Below are 27,231 nucleotides of genomic sequence, written 5' to 3'. Positions count from 1 at the left end.
TATGGGCTTCAATCTATATGCTGGTCTTGAATGGAGTCTTCAAACGCAATGAATATTCGACATGTCGTATCAGTCATATCATGTCACGATTTCAGGCTCTTTCCGTCACTCGTCGACCTGACCATTAAAAATAAAACTAGAACGGATATGTATTAACACAGCCAAGAAGGTTAAGGCAATTCCATCCAAGGAGGATGAGCAGTAGTAGTCTGTATTTCTTCTACCTGGAAGAGAGAGTGCAGTAGCGATGATACGTGGTTTTTGAAGCCTGCCGACCTGGCATGGAATATCAAGAAGGAGGCGGCACCGCACGCGCCAGCACGCGGATGTTATCCACAAATCCCTTGACTAGCTCTTCGTATTGGTTCTGCGGGTCACCGGCCATGGCTAGCTGGCCCTGACGGCGGATCTCAGCGGCGGAGGCCTCGATCTCGAGTTCGTGTTCGAAGTCGCCTTTGCTAGGGGGCTAGGCCATCGTCAGAACTGGTTCAGAAGTCGGGGACAGTCTCCAGAAAAAAAAAAAAGGCTTACCTCTGATTTGGCAACCTGGGTCAGGTCGATCTGGTACGCCAAATGTCTGTAGCTCATGCGGTCTTTGCTTCTATCTCCTCCGCGGCCGCCTCGGCTGTCTACCATGGGGAGGTGACTGACGTCGCCCTCGTAGCTCATTTCGAGGTTGACGCTGATTCGCCAATCTACGCTTGTGCGCGGACTGTGCACGTCCATGTCGGCGATGCGGCATTTGACGATCTTAGCGAGGACCTCGCCAGTGCGCTGGTCGACTGTGACGCGGACCTTCGGTTTGTGACGGGGATTGAGGTTCTGTCTGATGACCGGCGGAAGCTCGGATGGGGAAATTTCATAGAAGGTGTCTCGCTCCTTTTTGTGAGCGTAGGATAGGGGAATTCGACCTTGATTTGTTTGAGGCATAGATGCTTTCACGGCTTCGTTGAGAAAGTTGTTCATTGCCCGATGTTGTGACTGAAATACTTGTTAATTAAGCGGCTCAGGATAGACGTAGAAATGGTACTCACAAGCGTCATGGAACTTTCGAATGCGGTCCGAAAACGAGGGTTTTCCTTGTTAATGACGCTTTCCGTTAAAATCGGGAGACTGAGCCTCTCGCCGCGATCCATGTCGATAAGGTGCCCTAACTTAGCTTCCACCTCGATGATTGCCCCCTGGCCTGCCGCAGCTGTGCCGGCGGGTACAGCAGTAGCATCGTTCCTGAGCACTACGTGCTGGAACAAAAAGTCGCACACAAGCTTGGTAATCTCCTCATGTGGTATGAACCCGGTGATCGAGGGTTCCCATGGCCCTAAGCTACCTGCTGGGAGAGCCGGAGCGGCCGGGACTGGGGGTAGCCGGGCTACTGGAGGGCCGTTGACAGGTGGGGGTTCCGACTTGGTCACAGCTGTTGCGGCGGTCGATGGCGCGATTGCAGCGGCTGGCGCTTGTGAAGGGGTTGACCGTCGGCGTGCTTCGAAGGGATTCTGGGCCGAGTCTCTGAGATGTTTCGGAATCGGTGGGTGCGGGTTTGGAATCATCGGGCATCGTCCTTTGGTGCGAACAGACCGCTGAGCAAATATTGGGGGCTCAATATAGCGTCTTCTCCTCCGCTTCGCAGGACGGTCACTCGAATCGGGTCTGAAGTCGGGAGTAACATCCATCTTGGTCGGAAATGCGGCTCCGGTGATGGATTCGTTGGGCTTGACCGAATGGGATGAAGGTGAGCTGTTTATTTGAGACGTCGTTGGCGCGGTATGAGCGTCCACAGGAGCAACCGGCGATTGCGACATATTCATTGTTGACGCTGTGGAGTTCTCCCTTATTGCGCCGTCCCCAGTGCGACTGCTCTGCGCTGCAAACCTCTGTTCGGAAGTTGAGGTCATGCTTCCTTGTCGGGATGCTGCAGGATAAGCAGTCTTGGGACTCACGCTTTCATCCGATGCTCGCCTGTCAACCCCTGGAGGAAATTGTCGCGGTGTCTGCTCCCGGTGTCTTGAATCCTGACGCGAAGATCTTGGCATCGAAGTTGGAGACATGTGGACTTGAGAATCCGGGCCAACCCAAGGGCTTGAGCCATGATGTGATTGAGAGTCATGACCGGAGGATTGAGGACGTGTGGAAGGCGTTGTTTGACGAGGTAGAGCTGTGGCAGCGGATGCTCGAGGAGTACCAGGCAACGACCCGTGCGCGGGGGGTGAGAACAGTTGTGATGGATGCGACTGCGAAGCAGCCGAGGAAGGACTTTCTCTGGGTGGGAATAAGTGGTTGGTCGCGGATGGAGGGGAGAGGACAGACTGGATGGACTGCGATCGCTGCTGCGCGAAATACGACTGCTGCTGTTGCTGTTCCGGGAAAGGGCCCGCAGAACTCGCGGGTTGTGGGGTGTATGGAGAGGCCAATGGTGCAGCCGCGTTATAACTGGCGGACGCAGAATAGGAGTCACGCGAGCCGGAGGAAGCAAATGGAAGAGCTGGAGTAGGCGGACTCTGGCCTCGTTGGGATTGCGCACCGGCACTCAGCGCAGAGGCCGAATGATACTGAAAAGGCGATTGTATTGAGCCATAGGAAGACGATCGCTCTGGAGACGCATGAGGCCTCTGCAATGGAGGTGGTTGAGGGGGCTGTTGTTGGAATCCAGGAGGATGGGAAGGCGACGAGGACGAGGGCGATGCGGTGACATGTTGCGGTTGACGTGGAGGATATACTGATTCAGTTCGAGAAAGCGATTGCTGCGACGGAGCAGGGGCAGCATCGGAGGTGCCAGTGGCATCGCTGTTCATAATCGTGCGCAAATCCATAATGGATACTATTCACTAGAAGTCACTGAGGCGAGGAAGGCGAGAAAAGGGCAGGTAAAGAAGATAAAATGACCAAGCCAGACATCCAGATTAAAAAAAATTATTAAAAAAAAATAAAAACAGGGGCTCCGTCGTCGCAATGGGATGCGCCGAGGGGCCACCGTGCTTTGTCTTCTTCGAAAGGAAAGGGGGGGGAGAAAAGAGGGAGAACAGAAAGGAAGAAGTGAGAGGGGATAGGGATGAAAATAAAGAATGACTCTGGCGTCGTTCTTAGGGACGGTTCGATTGGATGTTGAGGATAAATTCGGACAACAAATGTGCGATGACGATGGAGATGGAGATGGAGATGGAGATGATGAGACGGAGAGAATTTGAAGCCCAAAATGTTTGGCTGGTTTGGTTGGCCCCTGCTGCTGAGAGAGCGATGGACAACGAGAGCCATCGCATCTCCTGACTTACTATATCTAATTGATTCTCTCGAAGCAATGCCTGAAGATATCGACGTAGATTTATCAATGCTCGGGAAATTCCTTTAAATCTTCGTTCTCCGGGTGCCCTCACCGTGGATCAAAGCTGAGGTCATAGTAGAGCTACTATGTAGAGCCAATTCGAGGGAGCTTCCACAAATTCTTGGAATACTAACTGGATTACCACTTTCACAAACAGTACAGATATTGATGCATAGTCAAAGCCATCTACTCAAGGATACCGCCAGCATCAAGCAGATAGATAGATGTTTGTTGGTTTCGAGCAGGATTGGTGATTGGCGCCAGTTGACAACGGAAACAAAATGAGGCTGTGTCTGATTTGTCCTCTTCCTCCTCACTCCTTCTCCACCACTCTTTTTGCCATCAATCTCCCTTCCTTTTTTCCTCGCTACCTTTCTTTCTTTTTCATGTTATATCGGTGATCTACAACAGGTGAGAGCCTCTTGAACCTCTAATTTCAGAGATCATGCGACGAGTCTAACAGTTGAGGTTTTGTCCTCAGAATGTCTACGGGTTTGCTTTAGCGCCTTGTCGATTGATGGACTCCTGAAGGAACACGTCTGCATCCTGAATATACCCTTTATCGCGTATTGTTGAATATCTTAAGCGGACGACTTTGTCCGGACATTGTTCCCCGATTTTTCAAACGACTGGATCGTTTTGAATCGCCTTGTCAATCTGATTGCGCAATCAGACCCCGTTTATACCAGTATATGGAATCCTGGCTCTCGCCAACGCCTTCGCACAAACTTATACCTGATACAAACGTCCTTACGACATGTCGCTCGCTGACAAAGACACTCGGACTGCTCCTGCGATCCATGATATTCCCCTCAATGACCTGGAGTCAGGCCCCCATGGAAGCAAGTCGTCCTTCAACTGGACGAATCTATCCGACTACACCCCCTCCAATGTGCTCGCACGTCCTGATCGGCTGTCTTCACACGTACAACACGTCACAGATCACTGGCAGGAATGTTTAGAACGTTGGCTTAAAAGATTGGGCATCGCGCTCACACCGAGCTATCTGCAACATTTGGTGGGCGGGGAGCCTCCCCAGTCCACGAAACTCCATGCGATCGCGGCGCTGGATGGCTTGAGAGGCTGGGCCTGTCTGCTGGTCTTCAATTTCCATTTTCTTTTCACCTACACATGGAAAGTCGCAGTGGGGTGGGGTTTTAATAACGAGAACTACGGGATCCTCCACCTTCCCATCTTTCACCTCCTTGTCTCCGGCCACATCATGGTTGCTATCTTCTTCGTGATTTCGGGATATGTGCTATCCTACAAGCCTCTGAAGATGATCCGTACTCGCTCCTGGGAGCAAACATTGGCTACTTTAGCGTCCTCGACCTTTCGTCGCGGTCTCCGGCTGTACATTCCCTCCATTGTCGGAATCGTTCTGGTCCTTGTTGCCGTGCGTCTCGGCGTCTACAACTACTCGCTTAAAGTCATCAATGAAGGACACACCATCCTCGGCACGAACGAGCAGCATCCTCCTCTGATGAAGTCCTTTACCAAACAATTTTGGGACATGTACCTCACGGTGGTGCACCTCATGGACCCCTGGAACTGGGCGCTCTACTACAACTATTACAACCCACACCTGTGGACGATTCCAGTGGAGTTCCGGTGCTCGATTGTCCTCTTCCTCGCCATCATCGCAACCTCGCGCGTTACAGCCGTTGCTCGCCTCTGCCTGGTTAGCGGCCTAGTCTGGTTCTGTATGCGCTGGGGCCGGTGGGACGTCGTCCTGTTCCTGTCTGGCATGCTCATGGCTGAAGCCGATCTGATCAACGGTGCATGGGAGCGCCTATCCGCAGATGAAAAGCTCATGCACCGCACCCGTTCCACCCTCTCACGCCGCAAATTCTGGATTGCCCTCTTCATCTTCGGCCTCTATCTGGGCTCCGCTCCGATCACAGGCTACAAGTGGACACCCTTCTACTGGTGGACCTGGAGAATCACCCCCAAGACCTACCCCGAACCGCACCGCTTCCCGCAGACGCTCGGTGCAGTCCTGATCGTCTTCAGCATAAACCACTCCAAGGATATCCAGAAGCTCTTCGTCAACCCACTGTCGCAATATCTGGGCAAAATCTGTTTTGCCTTCTACATCGTCCATGGCCCTATCCTGCATTCCCTGGGCTACTCGCTTATGCCGAATATCTGGAAAATCACCGGCAAGGAGACAGATTTCCAGTACTGCCTGGGGTTCTTGGTCGGGTGGCTCATTTGCTTGCCCGTTTCCCTCTGGGCGGGCGACGTCTTCTGGCGCGCCGTCGACATTCCCAGCGTCAAATTCGCCCGGTGGGTGGAGGATAAAGTGCTTGTCAAGATGACCGGGCGGCAGAATTCAACGCCGAACGCACATATGCACTAAGCACATCAATGCCGTCTCCCAAACTAGTCACTAATCGGTGTTGGGTGTTAATGGCAATGGCATTTTCAATTCGCGAACCGCTTGGTCTGCCTTTTTCGCGTTTGCGCTTTACATATTACATACCTACCTGGAGTAGAAGTAAATAGACTTAGATTGGAGGAATCTCTATATACCTTCTTGAATTTTGCCACACATCAGCGCTCACCCTGTCACAATCAAGCACTGTAGGTTTCCTCTGATTCAATTCAGTCAATCGTTCAATCATCACTCGTCCAGTTCGCTCCATATACCGGCATGCATGACTTCATTTTTCATCACCCGTCGGATAGAACGATAAGCAAGGCAAACCAAGAACTCAAGAAAGATGAGAAAGTGAGGAAAAAGGAACAAAAGGGGAATAAACAGAAGTTGTCTAGAAGCAAAAGATCGCATATCCGTCTTCATTTCATAATGCAACTCCCCACACGCCTCGGCCTCCACAAACCCCTAACCAATCCCTTGGGTGGCCGGAACCGGTCGTCCCTCCCTGAGGCGACCAGCTCAGGTTTGAGACTTCATAATCGCATTGCCAGGCCGCTGCTGGCCCTCGTTCGGAAGTCGTTGACGGTGTGGCTGGGTTGTGCACAAGGGGGGGCACAGGTGCGGCATTGTGCTGGTTGATCAGATCCCACAGGAGGACGAAGCAGTCGTCTGCGCCGGAGGCGAGGACACCCCGTCTGTTGGGGGACCATTCGACGCAGTTGATTGGTGCGGAGTGGCCTTTGAGCTCGAGGATGGCTTGGCCCGGCTGCCGGACATCGAGTACGCGGACGATGTTGGAGTCTTGGGAGAATGTTGCTAGGAGGTGAGCGTCGTGTGGCGAAGCTGCAACTGTGTTAGGTAATGTCTGGCCATGCATGCGACTAGAAATACACACCTGCGATACGCAAAAGTGGCGGGGGCCAGACGGAATTGGATGGAGCTGAAGGGCTACCGTTTCCAGGGCTCATTACTAGGGAAGACTCGTGTCAGCAAGCCTCAACACAGGCTAATGTGGAGGACAATACATTTGTCATTCTTCTCAGTCGGCTCGTAGATGATTGTGCTGTGCTCCAGGCTGCGCAAATCGAACATGCGCACACTACCATCAGCGCCGCAGCTAACAAAGACGTCGACGCTATTCGCACAGAATCGAACGTCATATACCTCCTTGTCGTGGGCGATCAGCTGTGTTTTGGCTGTGAGCGTAGGAATGTCCCAGATTGTGCATGTCGTGTCAATGCTCGAAGTGATGATCAAGCTGGGAGAGATCGTATTCCAATCAAGGGAGGTGATCGGGGCAGTATGTTCGGGAGACTTTGAATTCGATAGCAATGCCAAGGGGGAAAGCTTGGCAGCCGGGGGATCCCGCTGATTTGCAGGACGTGTAATCGAGTTGGAGCTATGCAAGGGCTGGGTAGTTGGTAATGACCACAGGCGTAGGTGGTCGCCGGACGTCGCAAGTAGGTCGGTCGATTGCTTCTGGGATGACGGCGGCTCCCAGAGGATTCTCGTTACGGGATAAGAATGTGTGGCTTCCGCTGTTTTGACATACTCTATTTTCGTGTCTCCCGGCGCGACATCTGGTGTATCCGGGTCTGGTTGCGTCAAATGGGTATCAATGATTTGTATCTGGATTCTAGTCAGCAATTGAATGAACCTAAACGATAGTGAAGCATGTAGGACGTGTCCCTACATAGTTGTGGTTATCTTCCAAGTAGCTTCCTAATGCGATCTTGCCGCCAAAGGAGCCCGAGTTTCCTGAAATTGGCCATTTACACCAATCCATCGCATATATGGGCCATGGAGCGATGTAGTTGCTATTCGTTGGAACCTGAGTACCTCCATTAATTGGGGGCATGCTCGGACTGTGGAGTGCGTCACTCAGAAGATCCCCCGACGGACGTATATCGGCCAACCCAAGCGGGGAGTATTTCGCTCCTTGCGGAGTATGAGGCTGGAAACCCGCACCGGGTGATGATCCATATCTGGAATTCTCTGCCACTCCGTGCGGTCTATATTTGGGTTGCTCGAGATTCGAAGGACTGGATCTCGAATGACCGTGCGAATTGACCATGCCCGAACGGGGGGTCGTCGGAGGCTGTTGCTGTTGTGGCTGTTGCGATGCCTGCGGTTGCAGCTGGGTAGATAGTTGAGTAAGCGTTGGGAGCGCAGAAGGCGCTGTGTTCATAGACACTGCTGGAGGGCGGTTCACGTTCCCTGGTTGAAGTGCTCCTGGGAGAGTGCCGCTGCCACTGCTGGTACCGGTCCCATAGTGACTTGGTTGGGCGCTCGAAGGCTGGACGTTGATGGAAGGGAGATTGTTCATTGGGGGCTCAGTAGCCGTCGATAATTCGTGAGACATCGATTGGCGCTGCAAACTTGAACTAGTCTGCGCCCCGGACGGGATATGAAGCTCCTCTGGCTGGCGGCTATAGACGGTCGTCCGTCGAGAGGACTCGTAAGGTTGCGCGGGGTTCGACATGCTGTTGCAGCTCAGTCGTTGAGGAACCCGAGAAGAACGTCTTTCTCGGTACGCAGCGTTCCCTGCGCTACGACCAAAGCTCCCGCTAGTTTCTCACCGGTAACTAGTTCTGAGAGCATGGTAAGTAGATGACTTTACCGTAAGGGGAGGGAGAGAGAGACATGTACAGGTAGGAGTATGGAGCTCCGACCGCACCAAGCCTGTGTGTTGCAGTATGGGATCATATCAGAGAAAAATCACCTTGGTAGTGTTTCACAAGCACATCATGGAGTTTACGAAGAAACCCAAAAGGACCGTAAAGAAAAGCCGAATGGCAACGGCTGGGCAGCAACAGGTCGAGGATGAGACACGCAAGAGTCGCTGGGGGAGGTCTCGTGCTGCTGAGTCAGCCGTGATGATGAGTTGAGTCTCTCGAAGAAGACATGACCGACGGCCATACTTCTTCTGTTTGTTCGGAGGTAACACAGGGTTTGCGTAACTGTCTTTTAGTTGTCTGCGATTCGCTGGTTCAAGAAGTCTATTCAAAAATGTTCAGTTGAATTTCTCAGCATATATAATCGCCCAGTGTGTATCATCTGCCACCCTATCTCCGTCTTCCTTTTGCGATCTTCCCCTCGTCTACCCCCCCCGCAATCACCTTCAGAATGGCTTCTGATGACGGTCCCCAGGAGATTGCAGCTCTGCTTCTTCTCCCTCCTCCCCCGGCTGTCAAGTTTGAACAATTCAAAGATGCTTATGAACCGAGCTTGTCTACTGTTTTTTCCAAACTCTGCAAGACGCTTAATGGCGTCAATAGCATTGCAATTCTAGACATCGCTATTTCCATACCAGGTCTGCTTTCACGAAGCTCTCAACCTCGGGCGAAAATTTTCCCAAGTCTCCAACATTACCTGGCAAATATCTACAGGCTGATTGGAATCGTCAGCGCCGAGCACAGCATTGAGCTGGATGCCCCTGGTGGCATTGATGCTCGGGTAATCTTTGTTGATTTCCCCACAACCTCAGCAGAGGATCATCAGACTCCACGACATGGACCGATCCTCGATTTGCAATCGCTGGCAAATTCTTCGCGACTATGGGACTGGATCTACTATCCAGGAAACGAAGCAGGCCAGCACCTAGCAACAGCGTTTGATAGTTTCTATTCGAAGAACAAAGACCCGAACGCTGGATCTTTGCATTCACTCTCAAATCAACCCAGCTGGCCTCCTCCCGAGACATTGATAGTTCCGGAAGTTAAGGCTCAATCGCCGCATTATTCAGTTGCCGTAGGGGGCACATTTGATCACTTTCATATTGGACACAAACTTCTCCTCGCTGCCACTGCTTTGGCTTTGGAACCTGTGGAAGAGTTCGACCCGATCCCTGAGCGACTTCTGACTGTGGGTGTCACAGGAGATGCATTGTTGAAGAATAAAAAGTATGCTGAATTCCTGGAGAGCTGGGATGACCGATGTCAGAGCACCTCGTCCTTCCTTATGGCGATTATGGATTTCAGCCTTCCGGACAGAAGTGCACCGCGCATTGAGCGGGTGTCGCAGCCGGGTCCCAACGGCCATTATGTGCTAATGAAGGTCCGTTGCGGATTGACGCTGAAATTGGTACAAATCACGGACCCGTTTGGACCGACGATCACCGATGAAAGCATCGATGCTCTCGTGGTGTCCGCGGAAACTCGCTCGGGAGGCGCAGCTGTCAATGATGAGCGAGCGAAGAAGGGGTGGAAGAGCCTCGATGTCTTCGAGATAGATGTCTTACATTCGGGGGAGGTTCCCACAACCGATGGCGAAAGCTTTGCGTCGAAAATAAGCAGTACAGATATCAGACGGCGTCGTATGGAAATGGCCACGGCTCAGTGACTAGATTAGTTAAGTCAATCAGTCAGACTCTGAGAGCCTACTCGGACTGAATATCCTGCTTTCATGACCGTCAGAGACGAGGGCGTTTCGAAGGACAAATGACGAGCGGTGCTCTTAAACTGGAAACCTGAATTTCGTAGATAAGCACCCGACAATGTCCATGTCATATCGACCATGGAAAGAGCAATTCTGATCAATATGGCTCTCATGGTGCCTGCGTGTGTGAGTGCCTAGCTGCCTTAGTGCCTTCCCCCATGCTTGCCGGGAAAAAGAGGAACGGACGTCCTGGTTGTTTGATGATGTCTCTCCTTGATACATTCTGTAGCATAGGTTGAGGGATTCCAACAAAAGACTCAGAATGCAAGAGTCTTATTTTCTGACGGAAATCGAGTGGCTGATAAGGATTCTTTTCCCCTTTCTTGTGATGCGAGGTTCAGCGGGTCGGTCAGAATTAGGGAGGACAGCAATGGCATTGTCCCACCATAACCTCAACCCCGTTCTGCATGAAAACGGCCATAGTGTTTCTCCTGAACGCGCTTCCAGGACTAATAAAGGCAGAGAATCGTCACGCTGATTTTCACACCGGTCACAGAAACAATCCGGACCTGCAGCTGATAGTGCGATGATTCGTTTTCTGCTCTCAGGGGCGGGGGTGGGCGTCTGCAGCACAGAGTTGGACTAAGGTCGACGACGGCCTTAGCAGAGATCCTGACTCGGCCGGCTGTTTCTCCTGTCGCATCATCGGATCAATCATCGTTCTTATGATCATTTCCGTCTTCTTCTTCCCCTCCTGGACTCCTTTTAGTCCTGCCAACTCACTGGGTTTTCCTCTCAACTCCCAGCCACTCGTCCTCCATCTCTGCCAAATCTCCTGCAGGTTCGCGCTGGATAACCGCATGCTCTTTCAATCATGTGACTGCTGTGTGCCAGTCAGCGAACCAATATCCAGTCATCCTTGAGAACCGGGACATTTTGACGGCAGAAGGGCATGCAGGGTAGACGTCCATCATAAGTGTCACTATTTGTTGACGATGATCCCGGTCGAACGGGCTGGTAGTTCGGGTAGATTGCTCTAACCCTCGTCAGACATGTCAACTTGCTGCATGCACGCAGTGGCATCTGCGGCGTCTGTCTGTTCTCCAGCCTAGACAAGACTGACACTGCAAGAGAGGCATGCATTCCTTCCCTCGTCACCTTTACTACTTTTGGTTTCTTTTTTTTTCTTTTATCGTTGGCGTCTTTCTCGCTGGTCCTTCCTGTTCCCTGATCTTGGACTCTTTTGCTATTCCCAATATATATACCCAAGTCGACCCCCATGCTGACTCTTCGCGCATTACTGACCAAGTCGCGCAGCCTCTTGCAACTCAGCTCATACTAGGTTTGATTTCAATGTCGCTGCGACTGGTCACAGCAGCCGAATATGCGGCTGCCTCCTTGTGCGAACAGCATGAACAATCCGCGACACATTTGCGACTTGGCGGACGAATTGCTTAGTGAAATTCTCTCGTTCCTCTTGGAATTGGATCCTCCGATAAATGGAGCCTCTCCGACGATCTCACAGCATATGTCACAATGCACTGATGGTACGCGCATTCATTTGTATGGGGAGAAGTCCAACTTGGACCGATTCAGACTTGTATGCAAGAGATTCAGGCAAATCGGCGCCCCAAGGAAATTCCGTCGATTCGTCCTGCGATTTTCGCGGAATGAATTTGGACGATTGGAAGATTTCTTGACCATGCAACTAGCCTGTCATGTGAGGTATTTCACTTACATGGTGCGACCATTCTATTCAGAAAACGGTACAGTGACTGAAGATTCTTCGATGCCAACAAGTATTGAAGGATGCTGATAATTTCCAGGCTGGCCGTTAGTCCTGGCTGAAATAGAAAAGACCGATCCTTCACTATTCAACATAATCAAGCGTCGGTTGCAGGACCAACAACAGATTGTCCAGGAGAACCGGGATCTTCTCTTGCTGCGGCGTGCAATAGCTTCGTTTTCGGGTCTTCAGCAAGTCAAACTACTGAGATTACAAGACGAGGCGGATGAGACATTGATGGGACACATTCAAGGGCGCTCGCTGGAGCGATCAGCCATGCTGGAATGGGAGCCCGCTTGCACTCGAGCAGTCACAAATCTGGCGATTTCTCTTCTGGAATCAAGTTGTAACTCCATTCGCTTTGTTGGGCCACAAATGAGTTCCGATTCCATGATCAGGCTACTGCACACTCCTCCCATGATGTTCTCCGACCTGGGAGCACGATTGCTGAGCCTGGATATCACCTTCCAGTCGTACACTGGGATGGTCACTACGATGTCAAAGCTGTCTAGCGTCTTCCATGTTTTCTTCCGGGCGGCTCGAAATCTGACTGCGGTCCATTTCGGAGTTCCTGGCGATGGATCTGTATTTCTCCCGCTAAAACAGATGTTTTATCGCGTCCAATGGAAACGGCTCCAAACTATCAGCCTGCAGGGTTGGTGCCTGGATGCAGACGACATTCTCACAATAGTTCTTCAACACAAGCGACAGATTCGCGACATCAGGCTCATCAATGTGCACCTTCGGGACGGACGCTGGCGGGACGTGTTAGCCTGCCTCCGCGAAGAGACGGAGCAATTGGAACGTATAGACCTTCACGAAGTCAACTACGTCAGACGAACACAACCCGCCGACCACACGAACGGTAGCACTAGCAGCTATAGTAACGGCAACGGTAATGTCGTTAGCATTATAGAGGCCATTCCAGCGCTCTCTATCGTGGCCAACTTGCCTTCTGGCCCGCCCCAGGCGATCGCCTTTGACGATGATTACATGTCATTAGCTCCGCGAGGCACATCGACGAGGTCAATACCAAAGGCGACCATGCAAAGGCTGCGCACTCTGACAGTCGACGACCTCGGAGACGACGGACTCGCAGTCAAGCGTGAACAGATCTTCCTCTGGGAAGCGTGGGTTCTTTCGAGTTCATCAATGTCCTTTTTAAGGCAATGATGACTGATGACTGTCTTTCTTTCTTTTCGCCTTCTTTACTGACGATCTAGCACCAAAGTTTCTGTACTGTATTTCCTTGTCCCTGAAGATTACATAAAGAATTGGTGGAGGCTGTCTCATTTCATAGCTCCATGTTCATATTTGTTTCTAGCATGCAATTGACATCGTTAGGTGATAGAGGGTTAGGATTATTATGCATTTCCTGTTCAAAACGGAGTGGGAGATAACACCGCACGTGCCCATCCATACTTTAGTAGACCGAACCGGCCATCAATGGCCTTAAGTCAACTCAGAATTAACAAGAGACACGAAAGCACCTATCTAGATGTGGACAATGACAAAATGCATTCTATATACTTGTACTCGATCCCGTCGCACATACCAAAAAAGGACACGACAGTAGAAGGAATCAGACCTATACCCCAGAAGCGGCATTCTGATCTACAGCAGTCGCTGGCAGAGACGTCAAACCGCCCGAGCTGCCGGGTTTGGCATTGCGTTCTCTCATCAGCCTTCGACCCTCCATGAGTCCACGGAGCCCCCGTTTCTGCAGACCGATGACGCTGCTGAGATCGCCCGTCCAGATCTCCCTGTGTGGCCGTAGCTGGGCGTCTGTGTCGCGGCGGACGCGGCGCGGACGGGTCTGCGACTGTGTCTCGCTACCGGTGAATTCCGAGTCCGAGTGGTCGTAGCTCGAGGCGGAGGTGGCGGTGCTGGCGTTGCTGATGGAGTCCTCGCGGTCGCGGTCGGTGCGGTGGTGACTGCGGCCGAAGAGGTTGGTGTTGATGCGTAGCGGGATACCGCGGGAGGAGGGCGCGCTGGTGGCGCCGCCGCCGCTGGCGCCGGAGAGAGCGGAGGAGGTGCCGTGTTCGGTGTCGGAGGAGTCGGAGGTGAGGCGGCTGTTCTGCGAGGTATCGGTGCCTGTTGTGGTACCGGCGCCGGCGCTAGCGGATTCACTGGCGGCCGCGTGTGCGCCGTTCAAGGCCTCGAGGGTGCCGCCCGGTCCGCTGGTGAAGCCGGTGCCTCTGCCGCCGCCGGCAGCCATGGCAGCTGCGTTGAAGACGGCGGCTGCGTTGCGACCGTCGAGGATTTGGTGGAGCCGCTCGACGGTCGCTTCGAGGAGGCCGTCTACCTGGTAGGGGCGAGCGAGTTGAAGCAGGGAGCAGAGGATTTGGGGCGTGCAGAGGGAGGATCCGACGGGTGGGAGCGACGAGGTGTACAAGTAGTAGACGAGCACTCGGAGAGTGAGGAAGGTGTGGGGAAGGTACAAAACACGCGGTCGAGAGGTAGGGGTTAAGGTATGAGCAGAGGGTATCTCAAGATTCGCTAACAAAGACTTGGAAGGGTTCGAGTGGTTGCTGACAAGGGTGGTGGCACTGGAGTAGGAACTGCTTTGTCCTATTGATGGAGTAATGGTGATGCTTGAGTTTCGACTGGGGTACATGGGGATCGCTCCACGCAGGGTTGCCGTGTCAGAAACACCAGTGTCGGATGACTCGCGAAGAAGCTGGATGAAGTAAGGACCCCATCGCCGAGAAAGAATCCGCGAGTTGACGGGTATCCGCTCTCCGCCAGCTGCTTGAAGCTCCATGTCGGCCATTTCAGGAAGAGACTGAGCAAGTTTGCCCAGCTCATCAGATGCGGGCGAGAATGGCCTTCCACCCGACGTCAACTGAGTCAACTTATGTTGTAGAGACGCAGGAACTGAAGGCGCACTGTGGGAGATGTACCCGGAAGTTGGCGCGGTTCTGCATGGATTGTTGTACAACCCAAAGGCCTCCAACTCGACCATGCAGACGTGAGAGAAGTTGATTCGACGGTGGTTGTAATCCTCGACCAGACTGCGCTTTCGATGTCCCAGAACTACAAAAGTATTCCGTCTCGCCCATAGCACTCCACGGTTCCAGCTGCCATGACCAAACACAGACCCTCCGGCGTCGATGCGACCCCATGTGAGAGTCTTCAAGTCGAGCGCCCAGAGCGCATACTCCTGCTTGGATGAGGTCAAGTAGGTACCGCTCACAACAAAATGCCCGTTGATAACACCGCCGTTGGGGAATCTCAAGCCCGGGGGCGATGCCCCACTTTGCATTGGCTTCTCAATCAAGTGTCCGTCCGGCAAGCGCACCTGGAGCTCCAGCTTGACATCCAGGAAGTTGTAGTTGGAGTAAATCAGCATGGGACACCCTTCCACCTCCGAATCCTCCAATGGCTCCTGTGATTCCCGGTCGGCGGCAGCAGACCCGATGTCTGCCACATTCATTCCGATCAACGGGGCAACAACACTGCGATATGCGCCGCAGCTTCTTCCCAGCGAGCTTGTGTTCGTCCACTTCAAGCTGCGGAGGTTGAACACGCTGATTTGCTCGATATAGTGGTTTGAGCTATCCTGCCCTCCTACCACTACCATTTCGGCACCGCCAAATCCATCAATGTCGACTCCAATGGTGCCCTGATGAGGGTTGGAGGATGCGGGGTTATGGTGAATAGCGGAGAGTGGAGCACTAGCGGAAGTGAAAAAGGCGCTCGACGGAAGGATCGTCGCGCAATGAGCGTATCGACCCTGAGGTGAGTCCGTAGCGGGGACTCTCGTCCATGTCCGAGACGGTACGTCGAAGATGTGTATATCTGACATCACCACAACCTCCGGCTGCGTTTCCTGCCCTGACGCGCCATTGCTCGCAGACTCCTTGGACGCATTCGGTGCAGGCGACATGCCTCCATAACAGACCAGCTTATTATCGCCAAGAGCACATACGCTGTGAAAATACCGCGGGCGTGGGATATCGCCGGTGGCTTCGATCTTCGTCCAGTGCCGCCGGATCAAATCCAGCTCATACAGGTCCGATGTCAGCTGCGGGTGACTCTTCGATAGAACACGGCCTCCGAACACGTAGAGCTTGTCGCCGAGGATAGTGGTAGTGGCTCCCACCAGCGGGTATGGTTCTCTGCCTGTCGTCCGGCGTACATTGCAGACTAAGCCCGACAGATTGATAGGACCGGCTGTAGATGGCGGCGGTTGGTATCCTGGAGAGGCCCCAGACGTGGAGGGTTCATCCCTGCCCGTATCCATGTAACCCAAACTTGACTGACTTCTTGACATCATCCTGAACCCGACTCGAGCGAAACGGCCGGCCTGATTTCGTCTTTTCCCTGTTCTAGGAAGATCGGCCTCTTAATGTCGTTCCTTTCCCTCAGTTGGTATTAGGTATCTCGAAACTTTTATTTCAAAGGGTCTCCAGCCCGTGGTACATTGAGTCGCGAAAACAACCAGGTCACATAACACTCGGAACACTTCGGCCCGTCAATGCGATCGAATGGAAAACCGGAGAATCGACGTCAAACCACGCACAGGTAGAGAGAAAAACAAAATCGGTCGTCGTCCAGATCGTCACCGGGGTTCTTTTTTTCGCGTAGATCAGGGGCGGGCGGGCACTGGCAGGCAAGTGAGTGGGACGGGGGCTTGGTTGTTCCCCGCCCTTACTCTCTGAGGATTCGAAACAGAGCTGGAGGTTGGCGAGATTGCTGGTCGAAAATATTGCAATCCAGTTGCGGTCGGGACTTTGAGTCGAATAAAATGAAAACAGGACAGCAGGAAGAAGCGATGTGGAAGGAAGAGGGGGCCGACGATAGTGATACGTACGGTACAACTTTAGTGTTATGCGGGCTTCGAAGCGGTCGCTCGTTCAAGTGGTCCAGGGAGTAAGGCACCGCGGCCGATCCAATGATATGGATGAAGAACATTGTGGGGATGCTACTAGCTTCTGTCTATTTACGTACTACTGTCAGTTGTTAGATTTGACAGATTTATGCCATGCGACCTTGAGAATTTCAGATATCCTCGGATATATCTCGCAATGGGTATTTACTACCATTGAGAGCCAGAAGCATATGGGTCGAACGAATTTCCTCAAGCACCCGCCCACTGAATACGAACAACTAGCCCTCTTGACTATAGGCTAGAAAGATAAAGGATTAAGCAAATGTATGTATTTAGTTGAACGAGGTATCAAAAGTAGAAGCAAAATGATTTGACAAAGTCATGGCCATCATATCCCATTCCTTTTGGTAGAACTCCCAGCTTTTCATGCCGCTGTTTTCTCTACTCCAAGGAGGCAAGTGAATCGAGTAATAGATTACTCCTTCTTAAGAGTGGTGTAGCGCAGGTAACTATACCACTTGATTAGCATCCCTTGTTCATGTTGCGCCCAGGAAAGAGAGCACTTACGGCTTGACCTCACGGATGTCGCCAAACTTCTTCTTCGCATCCTCAGTGGAGACCGGAGGGGGAATGATGACATCGTCACCGGGGAGCCAGTTGATGGGGCAGGTAACGCCGTGCTTGTCGGTGGTCTGGAGGGCATCAACCACACGGAGAACCTCGGCGGTGTTACGGCCGGTGGAGGCGGGGTAGGACAAGATCAGACGGATCTTCTTGGCAGGGTCGATAATGAAAACGGAGCGGATGGTGAAAGCGATGCCCTTCTCGTCGACGTTGGTGGTGTCTTGGTAGTCGACCATGTCGTACAGGTGGGCAATCTTGCGGCTGGGGTCGGCAATGATGGGGAAGGTGAGTTTGGAGCCATTGACCTCGTCAATGTCCTTGATCCAGGCCTTGTGGGAGTCGGTGCCATTGGCGCTCTAGCGGAATGTCAGCGAATCTATTGATGACCGGGGACGCCTTGGATTCAACTTACGAGACCAATCAGCTTGACATTGCGGGCAGCGAACTCGGGCTCGAGCTTAGCGAAAGCGCCGAGCTCGGTGGTGCAGACGGGTGTGAAGTCATCCTATTCCATTCGCGATCAGCCTTGTTTTTTTCCATCATTTGGACTATACTTGCGCGCGGTGGTTTGAAAGATTGGAGGTACTAACAGGGTGGGAGAAGAGGATGGCCCAGCTGTCACCAATGAAGTCGTGGAAGGAGATGGGACCGTTCGAGGTCTCAGCATCGAAGTTAGGGGCAGTAGAGCCGAGACGGAGACTGTTGGAACGAGAGAGGATGTCAGTATATGATTCTTAACAATACAATGTCTTGAGAATAGCAATTCTGTTCAGGAACACTTACGGAGCAGCACGTTCCTGGGCCATTGTGACTGTGTGTGGAAGAATTGGAAGATGGAGATATAGAGAGAGAGCTTAGGGTGATTGAGCAGAGAGCAAGAGACAGGATGGGAAGAGACGAACTCGACAAGGATGAGTGAGATTTATCAACTAGAAATAGTCGTCCCCTCCCCTATACCAAACGGCGAACAGCCAATATGATACCCCTCTAGATCGTCCCGTCCTCTTACGGGTGATCCATGGGCAAATCACAGCGAAGCTCCTGTATCTCCGCGATCACGCAATTCACCACCGCCAGCAGGGCAGAAAGCTTGTGATTGGTGCAACATGAGCTCATTCTTGGTGGGATGTTTAGCGTGCCGTTCTGTTCCTTGGGGTTCCCGGCCCCACACTTGCTGTTTCGCCTAAGGTATCCAGCGTCCCTGTAGGCAGGCTACCAAGGCACGGATGCCTCGGTGCCTGGGACTTGAAGAGACTCAGTTCCCTGCGTAGTACCTGGGTTCTAACTGTCTGCAATCTGATTTCACTTAGTTCTTAGTTACTGGTGATGCAATATTCTTGATGAATATGGCCACACTCTGCAGTCTCACCTTAACTATACCTAGTCTGATTATTCATGGCAGCTTGTACAGTCCTTTTTGAGGGCCCATCAGCCAATCATGCTTCAAGAGGTTTGGCAGGAGACATTTGGCTGACAGTGACTACAGCACAGAGCCTATGGGGATCTTTGAAAATGGCGCAATAGGACATCCCTTTCCGCCATACTGAGCATGCTGGCTCTGCATGATACCTAGCGTTTACTGACAAGAAATCATGCAGCCACTCGATACAACAACAGACGGCTTTCAACGATCATTTACATCGTAGATTGACGATCCAGAGCATCAGCGGCCTACACTAGAGCTTCTCGGTCACCGATCCATAGGCCATGAGGAGCAGTTGGCGTCAAATGGTCGAGAATCTCTAATGCTGGTGCATGGTTTCCTGTACGCTGATCAAGAACCAATAAACCCGGGAGAAGTAGATAAAGTTCGTGACATACACTTTCGGACTCGCTCTTCTTTAGCGAATCTGAGGTTCATAAAAGACCAGAACCCGTGAAAATAACCCGACCGGAATCAATGGACTCGACGCACGCAAATGGAGTACTAGACATCAAGACTCTCAAAGTAGAGCGCCAACGGACACCGCTGCGTCTGACGGTAGTTTTGCGTTCTTCGTCACTCTAGACGCTCCATCGGATTCGGCGAAGAGCTTTGCGTCATGCGTACCGAACACCACATTATGACAGCCCCTGAAAAAGAGGACATTGGGTCTTTTTGCTCTTCAGCACGACATATATCGCTGCTAAAACGTCCCACTATGGTCGAAAGGTCGTCTGCGAATTGGCGCGATGCAAGGTCAGCAACAATGTATCAGTTTAGAATTTACAGCCTACTTCCTCCAATGCCCTGGAAGAACCTTGCAACAAGCATGCTGGTAAGAAATTCCGTGACTCCACTTCTAATTTAAGCATACTGCAGTAGAGTGAGCTTAGACTCCTCTTCAACTTCTCTAGTCAGAGAACAAATCATCCGAATCAAAATAGCAATCCGCTCAAGACCAATGCTGGTCTTCCCCAACTGATTTCGGAGACTATAGCCAGCACCATTGGCGCAATACCAAAACCGAATGTGAACAGAGTAATACGCCGGTCATAGCCGGCCTTCCTTACATTCCACTTAGCCGCCAACTAAGTAGATGGAGGCGTCTGCTCGACCTCCGCATATGCAGCCATAGCAGTCAGGCCACGGGAAATCATGGTATGGCAGCCTTGGGTTGCCTAACTAAAAGAAACGGGAGGTAGACTTCGTAATTATTGTGGAGCCCGCTGCCGAGGATGCGCAGACGAGATGMCCACTGGGTAAGACAGTGGGGTGCCGAAGTCGAGGTGCACTATTCAACATCTGATAGAGTACTCCGTAGTCCTGGCCGCTTCCCAATCTCCCTGCACCTCTGCCTCTTCTGCGGCAGTATCTGTCTCCTAAGAACACATGAGTGTTCACCGTCTCGGAAATTTTCTCTCGTCCTAGAGCCGATAGCCGACGGCTATCTTCTGATGGGGATTTATTGGCGCAGTCTTCCGCAGGTGGATAACTAGACGAGACGAAAGTTATGATCGGATTCTTGCGAGGACTCAGCGTAGTCGCAGGGAATATCAGACGAGAATTATTCAATGATATACCTTGGGGAGATCGGAAGCTTGAGTCAAAAAGCAGAGAATCGTCGTTAGTTATCGTAGTAGTACAATGGTTGACCCTTGACGGCATACTAATGACTGACGAACTGATCCTCCCGGAGTTGTCACTCTGAGTGGAGGAAAATCCATGTGGAGCACGAACTTGCTTAATTCAGACTGGAACCTGGTACCGGTCCCTGCTTTAGTGCGTCTGCTTCGGAGGGATGACCGATATCCTTGGATCGTTCATCATTTCGAAGGGGTGCATGCTTGCATGTTATGCGGAGGTTTCTTCCACGAGCCTACCATTTCACGGCTTAGTTCGTCCTCAATTGCTCAAAGAATCTTCACAGATAATAGAATAGAAATGTTTGCGAGGCATAAATCCGTCACCGAGCTAATTAATCATAGCGGACCGGTGAGGAGGTCGGAATGTTGTAGATGTATCAGGCCAGACCGACACGATCGCCTCCTCCCCGAAGACCTGCATTCGGATCCGTTGACGGACATTTCGAAAGCCCAAAGAAGACAGTTATTGAGATAAACCTCACATTTAGTCTTTGTGTATTCCTTGGCTATGATTTAATACGGTTAGAAGAGGACATTCCAGCGGTGGTGCTAATGCAGTACCCAATAGCGGTGTAAGAACATTCGCACGAAGCGCGTCAAGCCTTGATGACTGGGCCTTTTTGCTTTCTTTCTGTCCGACTTCATTTCCTGATCATTGAGCTATTGCTCTGGTCAAGCCTACTACTATTCAAGAGTACTGCATAGATACTACTGCATAGAGACTGCAGACGGACTCGCAACAAGTTAGCGTATGTCACGTGACTAACTAGCGTGACCCACTCCGAGCTCCCGTCCGTCGCGTCCCGTTGAAGCTGTCTCTTCCGAGGAGGCGCGCGTAAAGCTTCCATTCAAGCTGTGTCCAGACCGGTGTCGTCGATACCGTAGTAGTCTCCCAATTTTCTATCCTTTGCTTTCTACTTACTTTAAGAAGAAGAGAAAGGTGCAGAATACCTTCAGGTGAGTCAACTACCGTTGCTATTCTCCCAGTATCAACTTCCTCCTTTTCATGTTCCTTTCCCCTCTTCCCACGGGTGTTCCCGCACCCAATGGCAGGCCTCGCACTCATTGTTTATTACCTATGCGTCTCGGCGCGTCCAGAAAACTGATCCAGTGTCTCACTTGTCCATTGTCACAGTATCCCCCTCCCTGCCTTCTGACTGGCTGGTTCATCCTCTGTTCTGCCTTTGTTTTTTTGATATATCTTTCCCCTCGTCCTGTTGACGTCCTCGAGCACAGTTCTCAGCTCATCACATCAAATTTCAGGAAGGAAATAAAATGGGCCGAAAGCGCAAATCCGAAGGCGCTGCCGATAGCAATCCTCCAAAGAGAGTGCGTAAGCCTAATTTCAATGCGGATTTCCTCTTCACTGGTCTCTCCATCGATTCCAAGCTGCCCCGGCGCGTCATGCGAGGGCTATAGTTGCCGTCAATCCGCGAATGTGCGATTCTTGGCAGCTTGAACGCATCGTTATCAATCCATCGATATGCCCATCTACAGTCCTAGCTCTCGTCTCTATTCATAGAAATACGACTGTTGACTCAGGATACCGGAAAGAGGCGATTAAACCTTGGGATGAACATGCACTGATATTGACTCTTCGTTTATAGCCTGCAATTGATCCTTACACGGGCGAGCCCAGGAAAAGAGGTCGTCCCAGAAAGTATCCGCCTGGTCAGGAGCCACCACCTCCTCCGGGACCCAAAAGAGGCCGAGGCCGGCCCCGGAAGGACGGGACCATCAGACGTAAGATGCCCGAACAGAACAATCGATTGGACGCGCCGGCTGCATTGAGCTTATTCTGTGAGACTAACCGCGCCTGAAGCCCCCAATTCGGAACCCGAAACTCCCCAGGGCCCGAAGCGGCCAGTCGGCAGACCCAGAAAAACCCCCGTACAGAATGGAACCGAGACACCATCGCAACCGATACACTCAGAGTCGGAAGAGTCGAAAGTTGCAGATGAGGAGAGTGACCGGTCATATTGGTTGATGAAGGCAGAGCCTGAGTCGCGCATGGAAAAAGGGGTTGATGTCAAGTTCTCCATTGACGATCTGCAGGCGGCTGAGAAGCCAGAGCCGTGGGATGGTAAGTCTCTTGATCCTGGACCCCTTCAATACAATGCAATGACGGATCGGAGTTGACTTTACTCTTCCTCAGGCGTTCGCAACCCCGTCGGTAAGGGTGTATGAGGGAATGGCCATCACAGAATAGCAGGCTTACGGAACGATAGCACGGAACCACATTCGGGCGATGAAGAAGGGCGATTACGCCTTTTTCTACCACTCCAACTGCAAAGTGCCTGGAGTCGTAGGCACGATGGAGATCGTCCAGGAGCACACACCAGATGGTTTGTCTTCGACTCAAGTCGCGCGTTTGAGCTCGATAACTAACGTATAATTCGGCGCATCATACAGAGTCTGCATTCGACCCTGCTCACCCGTACTACGACCCAAAGTCGAAGCGGGACAACCCGAAGTGGGAAGTCGTTCACGTCGAGTTCCGTCGCAAATTCAAGAAGATGGTTACACTCAATGATCTCAAGACTCACGCTAAGCCCGGCGGTCCCCTCGAGGACCTACAGGTCCTGAAACAGACTCGACTCAGCGTTTCCTCCGTGACGCCGGCACAATGGAAGTTCATCCTGGAGTTGGCGGACGAGTCATCGGAGTCCGCAGAATAGGGAATGATAAAGAGTGTGTATTTGAAGTTGCCTTGGCTCGCCGTTATAAATCAAGGGTGCATTGGTCATTGGGATGTTTTATTTGTACATTTCATAGGTCATTATCTTCTAGTACTGAATGCGACAGGTTCGCATCGTGGGTATATTATGTATGATTCCGTAAGCCAGGTTGAACCTGAGACTTGCTGCCAATATGTCAGAAGAAAGAATCCAGACTTTGAAGGTAACTCCGGCAAAAGGGTCGTTTGCCTGGGAAGAGTAAGTGTATCCGAAGTTCCTGGGACGGGCCCAGAAAAAGGCCAGCAGAAACCCACTTGGCCGCGGCGACTTTATCGAATGAGAGAGATTTATCTACGCAGCTATCTACCTAGGAAGCTGGTTATCGGCAGGCGGGGAAAGCTGACTGTCTGGATCATGACGAATTTGTCAGTTCTTGCATGCACAAATAAATACACCCTGCCTCTTCGCTGCACCTTTTTCGAAGCTCCGAGTGCTGCATATGCTGCATATGAACATCCCATCTTTTCTCCTCCGACTGCGCCTGCACTGTCTTCATCCTACCACTGCTCCTCTTCGAAACCCTTCCAGCATCCCGAGAATCACCAGCAACCCCACCTTCTCTCATCGACACTTCCACAGCACTCCTATCGTCATGTCGGACGTTGTGCTTCAACTGACTGCTCCCAACGGGCGCAAGTACTCGCAGCCCGTTGGTCTATTCATCAATAATGAGTTTGTTCCGTCCAAGTCAGGCGAGAAGTTCGCCACGATCAATCCTTCGTAAGTTTGTGGCCCACCGTCAGCGACTCGACAGGTTAACTGACGGATCAGGGACGAGTCGGAGATTGCTTCCGTCTATGCTGCGGGGGAAGAGGATGTCGATATCGCCGTCAAGGCGGCCCGGAAGGCTCTTAAGGACCCTTCCTGGAAGCTGTTGCCAGCTACCGATCGGGGAATCCTGATGCTGAAGCTGGCGGATCTGGTTGAGCAACACCGGGAGACTTTGGCGACTATTGAGACTTGGGATAACGGTATGCTTTTATTGTTTACCTGCATCGGGTTGAATATCCACTGACATCATTCAGGAAAGCCATACTCTGTCGCATTTAACGATGACATCGGAGAAGTCATCAACACTATCAGATACTGCGCCGGATGGGCCGACAAGGTCCACGGACAGACGATCAGCACCACTCCGGCGAAATTCGCGTACACACTTCGTCAGCCGATCGGCGTGGTCGGTCAGATCATCCCCTGGAACTTCCCTCTGGCCATGGCTGCTTGGAAGCTCGGCCCTGCGCTCGCGTGCGGTAACACCGTCGTGATGAAGCCTGCGGAACAGACTCCCTTAAGCATTCTCTACCTGGCCACTCTCATCAAGGAAGCGGGCTTCCCCCCGGGTGTGGTCAACATTCTGAACGGATTCGGTCGAGTCGCGGGCAGCGCCCTGGTGAACCACCCTGATGTGGACAAGGTTGCATTTACCGGGTCGACCGCGACCGGTCGGGAGATCATGAAGATGGCCGCCGGCACAATGAAGAATATCACCCTGGAGACGGGTGGCAAGTCTCCCCTGCTGGTCTTTGACGATGCGGATCTGGAGCAGTCGGCCAAGTGGGCGCACATTGGCATCATGTACAACCAGGGACAGGTGTGCACTGCGACCTCGCGGATCCTTGTTCACGAGTCCGTTTATGATCGATTTATTGCTCTGTTCAAGGAAGCCGTGGCGACAACTAGCAAGGTTGGCGATCCATTCGCCGACGACACCTTCCAGGGACCCCAGGTCACCAAGGCCCAGTATGAGCGGGTGCTCTCGTACATCGAAGCCGGGAAGAGCGAGGGCGCTACCCTTGTTGCTGGCGGCGAGCCCTACAAGAACGTCAAGGACGGCAAGGGCTTTTTCATCGCTCCGACCATCTTCACCAACGTCAAGGACGACATGCGCATCTACCGCGAAGAGGTCTTTGGCCCATTCGTGGTGATCTCGAGCTTCAAGACCGAGGACGAGGCCGTCACTCGGGCCAACGACACGACCTACGGGCTGGGTGCAGCTGTCTTCACCAAGGACATTGAGCGCGCTCACCGCGTGGCCTCGGAGATCGAAGCCGGCATGGTCTGGATCAACAGCAGCAATGACAGCGACTTCCGTGTCCCCTTTGGCGGCGTCAAGCAGAGCGGTATCGGTCGGGAACTGGGCGAGGCGGGTCTCGAGGCATACACGCAGATCAAGGCCGTTCACGTCAACCTGGGAACCAAGCTGTAGTTATGACATGAACAATGAATCTTAGCCAGCAAATATGATTTTTCTGTATGAAGTAGTTCCTGGCAAAAAATCACCGGCTTCTACATGTGCAATTTGACTCCTTTCATCCAGAGTTTCACATATAGGCACTGATACCTAGTCAACCAACCATCAGATCCCATACACAGCTCTTCACGTCTTCATAGACAACTAGCAGCATCTGCAGAACAAACTCACCAGCAGCAACAAGGCAACTTTCCTCGAACCACATCTCCTACGTCTACCAACCCACCCAGTGCATCCCCTCCAATGCACATTGACATTCTTGTGCCCTCGTACCCAACCAAACGCCCAACAGACCTCCATACAACGTAGGTAGCGCATATGCACGAAATCCAAATGAGATAACCCAATTACAGCCAGCATTGAGTACTCCGCATTACGTCCAGTATATTCCCATCAGAGCAGAGCCAATAGGCAAAATGAGGCGGGTGGAATTTCACTTCTTTCCTCGATTCGGTTGGAGGACATTGTACTCGGTACCCACGGGCCTCTAATTGTTGTGGCAAGTCGTTACTCGCCATTGGTGTCCTTGCCTTGGATGCGGTGCGATGCGATGTGATGCGATGTGATGCAGGGTGTGAAATGCAAGGCAGCGCAGCGCAGTGCACCTGCAGCTTGTACTAGCATGGGTAGTTACCCATGTAGGTAGTAGGTCTTCGTCCTGGATGTTAATGTCGGCTGTGCTTCGGGCAATATGCATATACTCGAGTCGGCATTACATCAATTGCCTAATTGCTTGCCAACTGGTGAGGTCGATGTACTCCCTACGATGTACCTTCCTTACAAATGGACTGGTACCGTAAGTTACGATACACACCAGTACCAACCGGTAAAATCAGCTAGCTACAGTAGCTGCATGCCAACGCATCACAGATTCTGCCAAGTTAACCAACCTAACTAGAGGTGCTTGGCTCTGCTCCTTTCTTGCGGCTGCATGAAGAATCAATCATGTGAATTGAAGCATGGCTGGTTGTTATTCCAACCCAAGCTGACAATGCACCTAACCCTCCTTATTACAGCGCTACTCCACCAGAGTGTCTGTTATGTCAATATTTACGGAGTATAAGACTTGATCAGTCAATATGAACCTCCCAGTCTCCATCTCAACGGTCGGAGCCCTGGAATCTGTCGTTGACACTTGACAGCTTCACCGCATTTTCGTATGTGCGGTGTCGATTTCTCGACCGCCTCATGCAGCGGTGCCGCGGTGGTGGATCAACATTTTCTTCCCCGGCTTAAGATTGCAGGTCACTGTCAGGCAGCGACAGCTGCCTAGTTCCACTGTTCCAGGCGATCAGACATGCGTCCTCTCCTCTGACCCGTCATTCGGTTGCACGACTTATGCAGCTTGGACGTTGGGCCGGTCAAGCCAGTGCGGCCAGTGCCAGTGCATAAGGTTGCTGGACGGATCATACGCAGCCATTCCATTTTCATTAATGTTTACTTTCAAGGAGTAAACAAAGTCTCTTGATTGTGGAGTATCTACAGCGCAAGGAGTGGTTGGATGTAGAGCAATGCATGACGTTGGATTGAACGCATGATCTTCAAGCCCGTTGATGATCGTTGAAACAGACAGAAAGACGAGTCAGCTTCGAAAGCTAACATGTACGGAGTATGCGTACATTAGACTGGATGATGTCAATTGCCCTAATCCATAAGATAGATAGTGATGCCCATAGCCAGACCGCTTGGATTTAGCTGGCTGAAGGTTGATACGTAACTCGCGAACGTTTATTAGATTACCTGGATCGGCGATACGGTAGTTACTTGTAAATAGGGATGCTCAGCTTCATTCGAAATCCTTCAAGTCCCTAGGGTGGTGACTGCTAAAGATCGAACACGCTGAGGGCTCATTTCTG

At 52.0% G+C, this 27,231-nt stretch overlaps 9 protein-coding genes across 9 annotated transcripts; 5 read left to right on the top strand and 4 right to left on the bottom strand.

The window, feature by feature from the left end:
- Positions 1-289: 289 nt before the first annotated feature.
- On the bottom strand, positions 290-2,807 carry triA (putative mRNA capping nucleoside-triphosphatase; the record flags this gene model as incomplete). Its single annotated transcript, XM_043270766.1, has 3 exons — positions 290-466; positions 532-981; positions 1,035-2,807. The coding sequence occupies 3 exons, from the start codon at positions 2,805-2,807 to the stop codon at positions 290-292; spliced, it is 2,400 nt and encodes a 799-aa protein (XP_043126701.1).
- A 1,266-nt stretch (positions 2,808-4,073) lies between these two features.
- On the top strand, positions 4,074-5,678 carry Aspvir_007586 (acyltransferase family protein; the record flags this gene model as incomplete). Its single annotated transcript, XM_043270765.1, has 1 exon — positions 4,074-5,678. One exon carries the CDS (start codon positions 4,074-4,076, stop codon positions 5,676-5,678), a length of 1,605 nt encoding a protein of 534 aa, XP_043126700.1.
- A 445-nt stretch (positions 5,679-6,123) lies between these two features.
- Positions 6,124-8,181, bottom strand: Aspvir_007585 (WD repeat protein; the record flags this gene model as incomplete). The annotated part of the gene is made up of 4 exons (XM_043270764.1): positions 6,124-6,542; positions 6,595-6,669; positions 6,725-7,328; positions 7,393-8,181. The coding sequence occupies 4 exons, from the start codon at positions 8,179-8,181 to the stop codon at positions 6,124-6,126; spliced, it is 1,887 nt and encodes a 628-aa protein (XP_043126699.1).
- A 644-nt stretch (positions 8,182-8,825) lies between these two features.
- Aspvir_007584 (putative pantetheine-phosphate adenylyltransferase) lies at positions 8,826-10,040 on the top strand (the record flags this gene model as incomplete). The annotated part of the gene is made up of 1 exon (XM_043270763.1): positions 8,826-10,040. One exon carries the CDS (start codon positions 8,826-8,828, stop codon positions 10,038-10,040), a length of 1,215 nt encoding a protein of 404 aa, XP_043126698.1.
- A 1,420-nt stretch (positions 10,041-11,460) lies between these two features.
- Aspvir_007583 (F-box domain protein) lies at positions 11,461-13,035 on the top strand (the record flags this gene model as incomplete). Its single annotated transcript, XM_043270762.1, has 2 exons — positions 11,461-11,842; positions 11,903-13,035. 2 exons carry the CDS (start codon positions 11,461-11,463, stop codon positions 13,033-13,035), a joined length of 1,515 nt encoding a protein of 504 aa, XP_043126697.1.
- A 415-nt stretch (positions 13,036-13,450) lies between these two features.
- On the bottom strand, positions 13,451-16,141 carry Aspvir_007582 (putative regulatory protein Ral2; the record flags this gene model as incomplete). Its single annotated transcript, XM_043270761.1, has 1 exon — positions 13,451-16,141. The coding sequence occupies one exon, from the start codon at positions 16,139-16,141 to the stop codon at positions 13,451-13,453; it is 2,691 nt and encodes an 896-aa protein (XP_043126696.1).
- Positions 16,142-17,171: 1,030 nt separating this feature from the next.
- Aspvir_007581 (peroxiredoxin) lies at positions 17,172-18,126 on the bottom strand (the record flags this gene model as incomplete). The annotated part of the gene is made up of 5 exons (XM_043270760.1): positions 17,172-17,205; positions 17,264-17,676; positions 17,733-17,825; positions 17,911-18,019; positions 18,104-18,126. 5 exons carry the CDS (start codon positions 18,124-18,126, stop codon positions 17,172-17,174), a joined length of 672 nt encoding a protein of 223 aa, XP_043126695.1.
- A 3,535-nt stretch (positions 18,127-21,661) lies between these two features.
- Aspvir_007580 (EVE domain-containing protein) lies at positions 21,662-23,064 on the top strand (the record flags this gene model as incomplete). Its single annotated transcript, XM_043270759.1, has 5 exons — positions 21,662-21,715; positions 21,994-22,129; positions 22,209-22,469; positions 22,615-22,731; positions 22,799-23,064. The coding sequence occupies 5 exons, from the start codon at positions 21,662-21,664 to the stop codon at positions 23,062-23,064; spliced, it is 834 nt and encodes a 277-aa protein (XP_043126694.1).
- A 652-nt stretch (positions 23,065-23,716) lies between these two features.
- Positions 23,717-25,330, top strand: Aspvir_007579 (aldehyde dehydrogenase family protein; the record flags this gene model as incomplete). The annotated part of the gene is made up of 3 exons (XM_043270758.1): positions 23,717-23,844; positions 23,896-24,095; positions 24,150-25,330. 3 exons carry the CDS (start codon positions 23,717-23,719, stop codon positions 25,328-25,330), a joined length of 1,509 nt encoding a protein of 502 aa, XP_043126693.1.
- Positions 25,331-27,231: the final 1,901 nt, after the last annotated feature.

This window comes from Aspergillus viridinutans (assembly GCF_018404265.1).
Source record: "Aspergillus viridinutans IFM 47045 DNA, scaffold_5, whole genome shotgun sequence".
Lineage (NCBI taxonomy): Eukaryota > Fungi > Ascomycota > Eurotiomycetes > Eurotiales > Aspergillaceae > Aspergillus > Aspergillus viridinutans.
Note: the sequence above shows the minus strand (reverse complement) of the source record. Positions and strands in the feature narration are given on the sequence as shown.